Source organism: Mustela nigripes, chromosome 2 (genome assembly GCF_022355385.1).
Source record: "Mustela nigripes isolate SB6536 chromosome 2, MUSNIG.SB6536, whole genome shotgun sequence".
Lineage (NCBI taxonomy): Eukaryota > Metazoa > Chordata > Mammalia > Carnivora > Mustelidae > Mustela > Mustela nigripes.
The window spans coordinates 108,457,613-108,468,973 of record NC_081558.1 but is presented as its reverse complement, the minus strand read 5'-3'; the positions used below and the strand labels follow the sequence as shown (position 1 = coordinate 108,468,973).

Genomic DNA, 11,361 nt, shown 5'->3' with positions numbered 1-11,361 from the left:
TTAAGATTTTATTTATTTATCAGAGAAAGAGAGGGGGAGAGAGCGAGCACAGGCAGACAGAATGGCAGGCAGAGGCAGAGGGAGAAGCAGGCTCCCTGCTGAGCAAGGAGCCCGATGTGGGACTCGATCCCAGGACGCTGGGATCATGACCTGAGCCGAAGGTAGCTGCTTAACCAACTGAGCCACCCAGGCGTCCCAAAAATCAACTTTTTGATTTAATTTAATGGTATATACATGAATTCATCCAATGGAAATTTTTCAGGAAAAAAAAAATGGAACAGTTTATAAATTATTTCTTTCAGATGGAAAATTCTTCAGTGAACCCAATTGTCTTACTGTAATTCATGTCAGAAAACAGAGTCTTAATAAAAATCAGTAATGCTGGCATAACTTTGGTGTAGGATTATATTAAAAAATATAGAGATAAGAGAAACAAAATGAAAGTGTCATCTTGCACCTGGTTTTCTTTGGAACTTTTCTCCTTGATCAAGTGAAAACTTCAATAATCTTGAGGAACTAATATTTAGGATTTTCTTTCAATTAAGAGTTTAAAGGCTTTTTATTTTGAAATAATTTTAGACTTACAGGAAATTGCAAAGGTGGTAAAGTTTCCATGAACCTGTCATTCAAATTCTTCTAACAACTTACATAATAATATAATATAATATAATATAATATAATATAATATAATAATTAAAACCTGGGAATTCAACAGTGGTACAATAATATTAAGTAAACATTGTTAAAATGTCTATACTGCCTAGAGCAGTCTATACTTTTAATGCCATTCCGATCAAAATTCCACGGGTATTCTTCAAAGAGCTGGAGCAAATAATCCAAAAATTTATATGGAATCAGAAGAGACCCCAAATCGCTAAGGAAGTGTTGAAAAACAAAAATAAAACTGGGGGCATCACGTTACCTGATTTCAAGCTTTACTACAAAGCTGTGATCACCAAGACAGCATGGTACTGGCATAAAAACAGACACATAGACCAGTGGAACACAGTAGAGAGCCCAGATATGGACCCTCAACTCTATGGGCAAATAATCTTCGACAAAACCGGAAAAAATATACAGTGGAAAAGACAGTCTCTTCACTAAATGGTGCTGGGAAAACTGGACAGCTATATGTAGAAGAATGAAACCCGACCATTCTCTTACACCACACAAAGATAAACTCAAAATGGATAAAAGACCTCAATGTGAGACAGGAATCCATCAGAATCCTAGAGGAGGACATAGGCAGGAACCTCTTCTATATCAGCCACAGCAACTTCTTTCAAGATGTGTCTCCAAAGGCAAAGGAAACAAAAGCCAAAATAAACTTTTGGGACTTCATCAAAATCAAAAGCTTCTTCACAGCAAAGGAAACAGTCAAGAAAACAAAGAGGCAACCCACGGAATGGGAGAAGATATTTGCAAATGACAGTACAAACAAAAGGTTGATATCCAGGATCTATAATGAACTCCTCAAAACAGACAATCATATTAAAAAATGGGCAGAAGATATGAAGAGAGACTTCTCCAATGAAGACATACAAATGGCTATCAGACACATGAAAAAATGTTCATCATTACTAGCCATCAGGGAGATTCAAATTAAAACCACATTGAGATATCACCTTACACCAGTTAAGAATGGCCAAAATTAGAGGCCTTACTCAAATTTTACTTTTTTTTGGTTGTTGTTTGTTTGTTTGTTTTATGTTTCCTAACATCCTCTGTTTGTCCCAGGCTTTAGATCAAGATAACAAATTATATTGAGCTGTTCTGTCCCTTTATTCTCCTCCAAACTGTGACAGTCTTTCATTCTTCCTTTTTTTTAAAATTTAAATTGAATTAGCCAACATAAAGTAGTTTTGATATAATGTTCAATGATTTATTAGTAACGTATAACACCCAGTATTCATCATATCCTTCACTCCTCCTTTGTTTACATGATCTTAGCACTTCGGGTGAATACTGGTCAGTTGTTTTGTAGAATGTCTCTTGATTTGGGTTTGCCTGATGTTTTTGCGTAATTGAATTGTGTTCTGCTTTTTTGGTGCAGATACTAGAGAGATGACGTTGTTTGTCTTTACTATAGGCTCACAACGTGTATATGCCTTATTACTAGTGATGTTAACCTTGATCACTTGTTTAAAATGGTGTATGCTGGATTTCCCCTCTGCAAAGTCTGTATTTTTCCCTTTATAACTGATAAATAACTTGGGGGAGATACTTTGATGTTCAAGCCATGTTTTTTGAAACCCTGTTTTCTGAGTAGAATTTAATATATCCTTTGGCATCCAGAAAACTCTGTTACCTTTTAAAAGCTCATATCAGAGTTAAAAAACTGTGTTTTGGAGTCTATGATTCATATTAAGAAAATTAGCATTCCACGTATGGAATTGAAGGGAATGGGACTGTGGAAGTCAAAGTCTTCTCTGCCTATAAATAATGAAAATATTTGTGCTTATAAATACTATGCTTTATAAAATATTTTTGAATAATTAACTTAAATTCATAAGCAATCTGTCGAGGTTGGCCTTTAGTATTATTATCCTCATCATTATTATTTTCCCATTTTCAGATTTATAAAGTAAGGCTCAGTGAGATTGTATGGTTTTATGCAAGGTCTAACCATCAGTAACTTCTAGGACAAGGAAACATACCTGGCCTTGTGTATCTAATGCTAAGCATTTTCCCACTATACAGTGATGAAGTAGACATGGTTAGATAGCAGTGAGTTCCATATCATTGGATGTGTCCATAGAAGTGGATGTGGCTTCTTAGTAAGGATGTGGCAAGGCATAACAATAGATGAATGATGACTTGATAAGCTTAAGATCAATTGTGACCTTGAGAATATATGATTATTAAACATAGTGATTAAATGTCCATGTTATTAACTTATTCTTTCTTTTCTACTTTCCTCTTTGGAAGTTGAAGAAAGATTAATTCTTTCTGCTTTTCTTATTCAATCAACTAAAACACTGGTGGAATATGCTGAAAGGAAGGATGTCCTTCCTTTTAGATGTGTGATTGTAGCTTGTATCTTTCAGAAGCAGCAATGTTCAGATCCTTTTTAAGATCTCAAAGAGGATGTTGGAACTGCAAATAGTAATAAGAAGTACCTTCTATCTGTCATTGCTGTTACCATGGAGAACAAGCAAAACCCTACTTCTTTGTTAGTTACATTCTTTAGTCTCAGTGAAGTGAGTCCATTTTTTTAAATTAATGTTTTGGTATTACTCAATTACTTTAACTCTTACTTTAAAGAAAAATAGAGAGACTGAGTTGGGCACTTAGGGGCACCTGAGTGGCTCAGATGGTTAAGTGTCCAACTCTATTTTTTTTTTCCTTTTAAGATTTATTTATTTATTTAATTGAAAGAGAGCAAGTGAGAGAGAGCATGAGAGAGGAGAAGGTTAGAGGGAGAAGCAAACTCTCCATGGAGCTGGGAGCCCGATGTGGGACTCGATCTCAGGTCTCCAGGATCATTACCTGAGCTGAAGGCAGTCACTTAACCACTGAGCCATCCAGGTGCCCTAAGTGCCCAACTTTTAATTTTGGCTCAGGTCACATTCTCTGGGTTGTGGGATTCAGTCCCTCCTCAGCCTCCGTGCTCAATAGGGAGTCTACTTGATATTCTCTCTCTCTCCCTCTGCTCCTCCTCCACTTGCACATGCACTTGGTTTCTCAAATAAATAAATCTTAAAAAAAAAGAAAAGAAAAATAGAGAGACAAATATATCTGTTTATTTGGAAAACCTAGAGATATTGAGGTAGTCTAGAAAACTATGTTGCTTTATCATCATAATCATTTTTTTTAACTTCTGATATTATGATATTATCTAAAATCCATAGATCTCAATGCTTTTCAAAAGAATGAACTAAGGCTCAAAAGGGGAAATGAATTTACAATATTACACAGAAAATGATAGAAGTTTTATTTGCTTGGCTTTTTTTTTTTTTTTTTTTTTGCTTATGGGTTAGATTAACTAGCAATAGTAGATACATTCTAAATTTTAAATGTTTTTTTCTTACTGATAAGGAAACTAAGACTAGAATGAAGAAGTGTTTTGCTCAAGGGCAATATAAAATTAAGAACCCAGGATAATATCTATATGGAAACTTGTATTATAGAGAAAGACTACAGGCTTCTCTATCTTCATTGAATCATCAATCTTGTGTTAGTCCCTTAAAGCAAGGATTTGTCTCCTCATGGGCAAATGGGAAGAGCAATGATCACTTTACATAGTATGCTTAATAATTTGAATTGATATAGGAATATACTCTAATAAGAGTCTTAATTTAGATTAGTGGCCAGTTGCATAGGAGACAGATTTGTATCTCACTGTGAATCAGATTTTATTCCCCATGTTCTTTTTCACTGTGATGCAGAAAGTGGAGTTACTGTGGGTAAGTCATTTACCTTACATGAGCCTTGGTTTTCTAAGATGGAAGTCATGATAGCTTCTTTGACTTACCTAATACATTTATATAAGAAAGAAATCATGGAAATAAAAAGAGCTTATTGGAAATACAAAGATATGAGCTTTCCTACTTCATTTCCTTGCTTGTTTCTCTATTTAGAATGCTCCCTGAATTACCTCCTCTTAATCCAATTTATCTTGGCTTGAACAAAAAAAGGAATTTTTCTTTTACTCACTTAACTTAAAAGTTCAGGGTCGACTGATCTAATAACTTGAATGACTTTGTCAAGAATTCATCTTACTCTACATCTTAGTTCTTTCACTTTTGTGGGCTTATTTCTCAGTCAGGTTCTTACTATGTGTGGCAAAATGACCATGAATACCTCCAGGCTCGCATTCTATCAGTTTTATAACAATACTGTTCATGTGCTCATTCTGAAGCAATCTCTGTGACTAGAAAAATGGAGTCCTCTGATTGGCTAGTCTGAACCATATGCTAAAGTCAGAGCCACTTAAACTCTGTGGGCTAAATTGGATAGGGTGGTTGTCCAAAGAACAAAGGAGGTACTCTTGTTGGAAGAAGTATCTCCCATGACGGAAAGGATGCTGGGTTGGAAAAAAACAACAGCTGTTGACAAGGCTCTTCCTAACCCCATTTTACCTAATGAAACCCTGTGAACCCTTTAAGGATTGTCTCAAGAATTGCCTTTGAGACAATTTTCTGATCTTCTCATTACATATGATTTCTCCTTCTTTTGTGTTACCTTAGCATCCTGTGCTTCTTTTGCTTTTTATTTTCACAAACTTTGTGTAATCGTTACAAGTTCATTTCTTAGGGGCACCTGGGTATCTCTGTCTGTTGAGCACCTGACTCTTGGTTTTGGCTCAGGTCATGCTCTTGGGGTCATAGGATTGAGCCCCACCTAGGGTTGCATGCTTAGCACCAAAGTCTGATTATCCCTCTCCCTCTACTCCTATCCTGCTCTCCCCCTCTATCTCTCAAATAAATAAATAAAATCTTAAAAAATAAAAAAGAACTTCATTTCTTAGATTATTGTAGTATCACTTTTTTTGGAGACAGAGACTCTATGTTACTTGTCATTAAATCTTCAGCAACACCCAACAGGTATCTGATTCATAATAGACTACCAGCAAATATTTATTAAACTGACTTCTTAATGTTGTACAAATTATGAAGGGTGAAAAATAAACAGGATGAGGCAGATGATTTCATTATGTACATAACCTTTTGACTGATGAATTTATAAAAGACTAACAGAAGCAATGTTGATAATCTGAGAAACAATTTCTAAATAAATAAGGATAGTTGCAGCCTCAAGAGAGTTGTCCACTTAGGTGAGGACTGGCTGGGGAGGAAGTGTCTCTGGACCTACTTTACATTTACTAACTGTGCCTTCTTTTCCTCTTTAGTTGTCTGGGTTCACGTCTAAGCTTGTTCCAGCTATCCAGAATGCCCACAAGAATTCGACTGGATCTGAAAGAGGAAAGGGACTGATGGTGCTAACTGAACCCATTTTGATTGAAACCTACATGGGGCTGATGTCATTCATTGGAAACCGCAACAAACTTGGCTATTCCCTTGCCCGCGGGAGTATTGGTTTTTGAGATGTTTTTTGATGTATAAGTATGCCATCCACTAATACATATTTATCGAAGATTCTGTTTCAGGCCACCATAGTTTTGGATCGAAACAATTCATTACTTCCTAATACTATAACGTGACTTTGAATACTTAGTGTCTCAGATAATCTAAAAGCTTGACTAGACTGATATGTGTACACTTCAGACCTCGTGTAAGTATAACCAAATTTCCTAAAACCAGAAAATACATTCTCTTAAGCTCATCAAATAATGTTAGAATGCCTGATCATAAACTGAGGGTAGACTCTGGGTTCTTATTCTTCTGTCCTCTAAATGTAGGCATTTTCTGGATCTTGACCTTGAGTCCTTTGATTCCGATCTTCTCTTTCACTGGGGTCTGACACTATCAGGATGAATTACTATATGAGGATGAATTACAAGTCCATATTTATATCCCTGATATTGCTTCAAGATTCAGTTTTGTATTTCTTTCTGCTAATCACATATATCAGTGTTCCAACAGCCACTCACATTCAACATCTTCAAAATCCTAGAGTTCTCTGTGGCATTTTTATGGTTCTAGTCATATTCCCTGAAAGCCATGTTTTGATATACCTAAATTCCTTGCTAAATAATTTCATATAGGATCTTTCTTTGTCTGCTTGGACAGTTATTACAAAATTCCACAGGCTGGGCGGCTTATAAACAACAGAACTGTATTTTTTTGGAGGCTGGAATTTAGAACAGGCTGCCATCATAGGCAGGTGAGGGCCCTCTTCCCAGGTGACAGACTTCTTGTCATATCCTCACATAGTAAGGGGCAAGAGGTTTCTCTTGTGCTTCTTTTATTAATCTTATTCATGAGGGCTCTGCTTTCATGATGGAATCACCTCCCAGAGGCCACTTTTTAATGCCATCACATTGGGTTTTAGGATTTCAGCATATGAATTTTGGGGTGACACAAATGGTCAGACCATAACAATACCAAATTTATGTATGGCTTAGCATTGTACCCCAATGCCCAGATGTCAAACTTAAAGTTCATTCTTCTTTCAACCTTGTTCATGAACTCTTTTGCCTTTCCATTTTCATGGGTGTGTATTATTAGATCAAGTCTCTAATTCTGTTTCCCTGGATAATTTTGCCATTGCCTTTTCCTTGGGATCTTTGATCTGAGGCTGACTCTATTCTAATCCAGCCTGCATTCGGTTGCCAGATTTCTAAAGCACAATTTGACCCTATCACTCCTGGCTTAAGAACTTTTAGTGGTTCATTTCTTCTGCAGTCTTTTGTTCAAACATTTATTTCATTTTATTTTACAATAGCAGACACTTTCTTCTATTGAAATATGTTTTAGACTCTTAATGTGTAGAGCAGAGAGAAGTAAGGCCACTAAGATTGAAGTGGACATGGGAATGCCTCAGATTCCTCTTTTCATTGGTCTTGGAGGTGCCCCCTGTGGAATGTTGATGGGTCCCAGAAGGTTTTGAAGAGCATGTTTTCAAAAATACTGTCCTATCTTATCCTGTTTCCTTTGCTCTTTTCTCTCATGTTTTCTCTCTTCCTTTCCCTGATGAACTACTCAGGAGATTATCTCATCTGTTCTCATCTCTTTGAGTTTTTCTTTTTTCAATTTTACAATTTTATTTTTTTAATATATTTTAAAAAGTTTCTTTGAATGATGAACACCATAAATATTATTACAATCAGCTTTTCAAGTCTGTCTCAAGACTGAAAGTTAAGACACTTTGGTTTGTATTCAAGTTAAAAATTCCAGCTATTTTTTTTTTGGGGGGGGGTGGCTTGTGAAGAGTTTATTTTTAAAGGCTTTTCTTCTAAAATTTTATTTCTTCAATTTCAAAGATTTGTCCTCTGATTCATTAACAAACATCAATTTGATGCAGACATTCAAAACCCACACCTTAAATAACCTTCATTTTATTTAGTCTTTGTCATTGTTTACTTCCATTAACATTTCTCTTTTTCTCTCTCTTTCCCCTTCGCAGCACCCACTTCCCCTCAACAGTCCCTGCCCCCCCCCCCACCATGATGGCAAATATTGTTCTAGTCCCCAAGGCAGGGAACTTCTATTCAGACTGTAAAAGGAAATGTTGAAATCCTTAGCTGTCCTGTCAACAGTAGTGGAATGAAAAGTCGTTGGATTGTTTTGGCAGTGGTTCTGAAGCAGGCATAATTGGCAAATTATTATAACACTGTTGCCCGAAAAACTCTGTTTGCCTCAAGATAGTGGCATTTGTTGGCAGAAGCATCTGAAATGTCCAGCACATTCTTTTGAGTTACCATTTAAGGATCAGCTTGACAATAGACTTCTTTCTGCACATTTGTCCCCTTTGTAACTTAGGACAGACTGTTCCCAAGTGACTTTCTAAAGAGCACAGTGAAGTCCCACCAATGCAAAAGATGAGAGGAGGGAGATGTCTCTTAGCCCTGAGGTCTAGCCTCTAACAAATAGGATAAGCATTTAATAACACTGAAACTGTTTGCTATGGGGAAGACTGAACTCAGGGATGATGACATGAGAATGCTTTGCACATTTTACAAAGACTGTCTAGTGTGATATCCCATAAACTGATATGTGGGACCTAAAAAGCAGGCTATGACTAGAGGATGAAAGGATTCAGGAGTCTAGAAAGTCTAGAAAGTGCGTTAAGGTAAAAAAGAACTTCTTACAGGTAGGGATGTTGAAGATGGAATGGTTGCCCCTTGGAAGAGGGAGCCTGCTGTCACTCGATGTAGGGCCTAGATGAAGTGGATATTGTGAACAGGATTGACAAATGGGTGACTGATATTACACTTTAAAGCTAGAGACCTTACTATGATCCTCCAAATAATTGTTACTAATGATTAGATAATTAAATCATTTTTTCTTTGAAAAGAATTGAATCAGTCAAATGAGACCCTAGAAAATTACAACTTTCCTAAGATTTAATTTCCTCATCTGTAAAATGGAGACAGTGATAACTTTTCTGCCCACTTCATAAAGATCTTGTAAGAACTGAATGAAATGAGGTTAAATTATTGTATTAAAAAAACAAAAGCAAACAAAAAAACAACCCCCCCAAAAAACATTGAGTACCTGCCTGTAGAATGATAAGACTTAGAAGCAGAAAGTAGGACAACATCCTTGGGAACTATATTTAGTTCCCCCTGGGAATTATTCCCACTATGGACCTACTGACCATCATTCTCCCATTTGATCCTTGGTGTTCTAACTTGGGTTCCTTGTCCATAAGCTCAACAGGAAATACAAACCACAAATCAGGGGACCTACTATATGCCTGGACTGTTCATTCAGACTGTCATCTGAACTATACTAATAAAGTTTCTGAAAGGGACATCATTAATTTGGGAATATGGTTATTTATAAGAGCCATTAAGTATCAGGCACATCATCAAAATAATGTCATGGTTGGCCATCTTCTTTATCTGATCTTTATCCCATTCAGGAAGTCCTTGATAAATCTCCTTTCAAAAACTGCTTGAACATCTTTCTTGACAGATAGTTCAAGGTTTCTTGATAGATCTTGGGTCGTTGTGATGGTTAGAATATTCTTCTTCTTTTGTTTAAGACTCTGTAACATCCACCCGCCGAGACTTCAGGAATTTAAAAAAAAAAAAAAAAAAATTCTTTTGCTGGAGTGAGTTTAGCTTCAGTTTTCACACTGGGATACCGGGATGTGGGATACTTGGGTACAGAGGCGAGGTTGGTGGATTCTCTAATGTTTACAAGAAGGGGAGCTGTCAAGAATTGGTGAGCCTGACCTTCAAGTGGGCAATAGGGCCTCCTAGGAGGCCTGACCTTTGGCCATTTTCTAAGGCAGAAAAGAGAAGCCAGTTGATATGCTTTGGATCTTTTGCCTCGAGGCCTGTTCTCCTTGTCCCCTTGCTCAAGCAATACTAAGAAAGCCACGCACAGAACCCTGGGGCTAAGGAGTCAGGAAAATCATCCAACCCCATGCGTTCATTTCACAATGAAGCAAAGGGATAGAAACTGGAAAAAAAATGCTCAAAAAGCAGATGGTACTGGGATTAAACTCTAAAGCTTCCAATTTCCTATTCCTGGCCCACTGCTCTTTGCATAGATCTCTATTCCCAGGGAAAGGCATAGCATCTAAATCAGGGCCTCATAGTTGCCGGGCTGATTCTGAGGTAAGAAAACAATAGGTCATCGTTTTTTGAGGGGAATTTCCAGAAATTACCTGTCTTTTCTTAAAGGCTAAGGTCACTCACAGAACTCTCTGATTTCCTATCTGATCGAAAAGCCCAAACAAAGCTGCGGAAGCCAGCCGAGCCAGCAGATATTTTGTAAGGCGGCTTTACCTCTGCCTGGCATTTGGTGAGGCCAGAGAGGGGAGGGCAAAAGTATTAAATTTAGGCTTAAAAGCTCCTCAGAAATTCTTTACACACAAGAGACCAAGTTGGAGAAAAGAAGATGACTCGTGCCAAGGGGAAGAAAGAGAGACTAATGCCTGTGGTTTTCAAAGGTTAACAGCAAAAAAAAAAAAAAAAAAAAAAAAAAGCCCAAGTATTTGCACAGGGATGAATGCTCATTGGCTCCTGGCCAACAGTTATACAAGGGCTTATGCCCACATCCTGTAGCTGTGGTTTAGGGACGCTGCTCATGAGTGACTTCTTGTGCTTAGTGGCAGGAAACTTTAGTCGCTGATGTGTAAACTCACCTTTGGTCTGCACCTCCCACAACGTGCTCCTTAAGCAGTTAGGGGGCCAGGCCTCCTGACTGCCTGGCAGATACCCGTTCCTTGGAGGCTAGGGAAGGACTCCTTCTGAGGCCTTGGAAGTGACTGAGGTTTGATCCATGCTTTTCTTATTCCACTTGACTGCCGCAGCCACAAAGAGGAATCACAGACTCTTCTGCTCACTTCTCGCTTCAGCCTTAAAACCTGGGACAAAAAGTACATGAGCTGGATTTCATTTCAGAGCTGCAGCCAATGTGGAATAATGAGAGGCAAAGTCATGAGGTTGCACCTGAGTCTAGATCTTGTATCTGATGGGCTATTTGTGCTCAGTCTTAAAAGGATCTTAGCAAACATCTCCCAAGCTTCCTCCTGGTGAAGCCACGTGGAATTTGCAAGGAGTTGCTCAAAAAACAGATGGTGATTTTTTGGCAATATCAGGATTAGATCCTACAGCTTCCAATTTCCTGTTTCTGGTCTACTGTTTGTTCCACGTATCTTCCATTCCCAGGGAAAGGCATGACATCTAAATCACTGTATCACCATTGATGGGTTAAATTGAGGTGAGAAAAACGTAGATCCGATGTAATGAACTCATGTTTTTAGGTAGATAGGAAGGATCAG

General features: G+C 37.6%; 1 protein-coding gene across 1 annotated transcript in view; it reads left to right on the top strand.

The window, feature by feature from the left end:
- The window catches only part of TPRG1 (tumor protein p63 regulated 1), a 117,433-nt gene extending 111,387 nt beyond the window's left edge, over positions 1 to 6,046 (top strand). Inside the window, exon 5 of the mRNA XM_059388027.1 lies at positions 5,852 to 6,046. Coding sequence (XP_059244010.1) covers positions 5,852 to 6,046 — 195 coding nt within the window. The remainder of the gene's footprint in view (positions 1 to 5,851) is intronic.
- Positions 6,047 to 11,361: the final 5,315 nt, after the last annotated feature.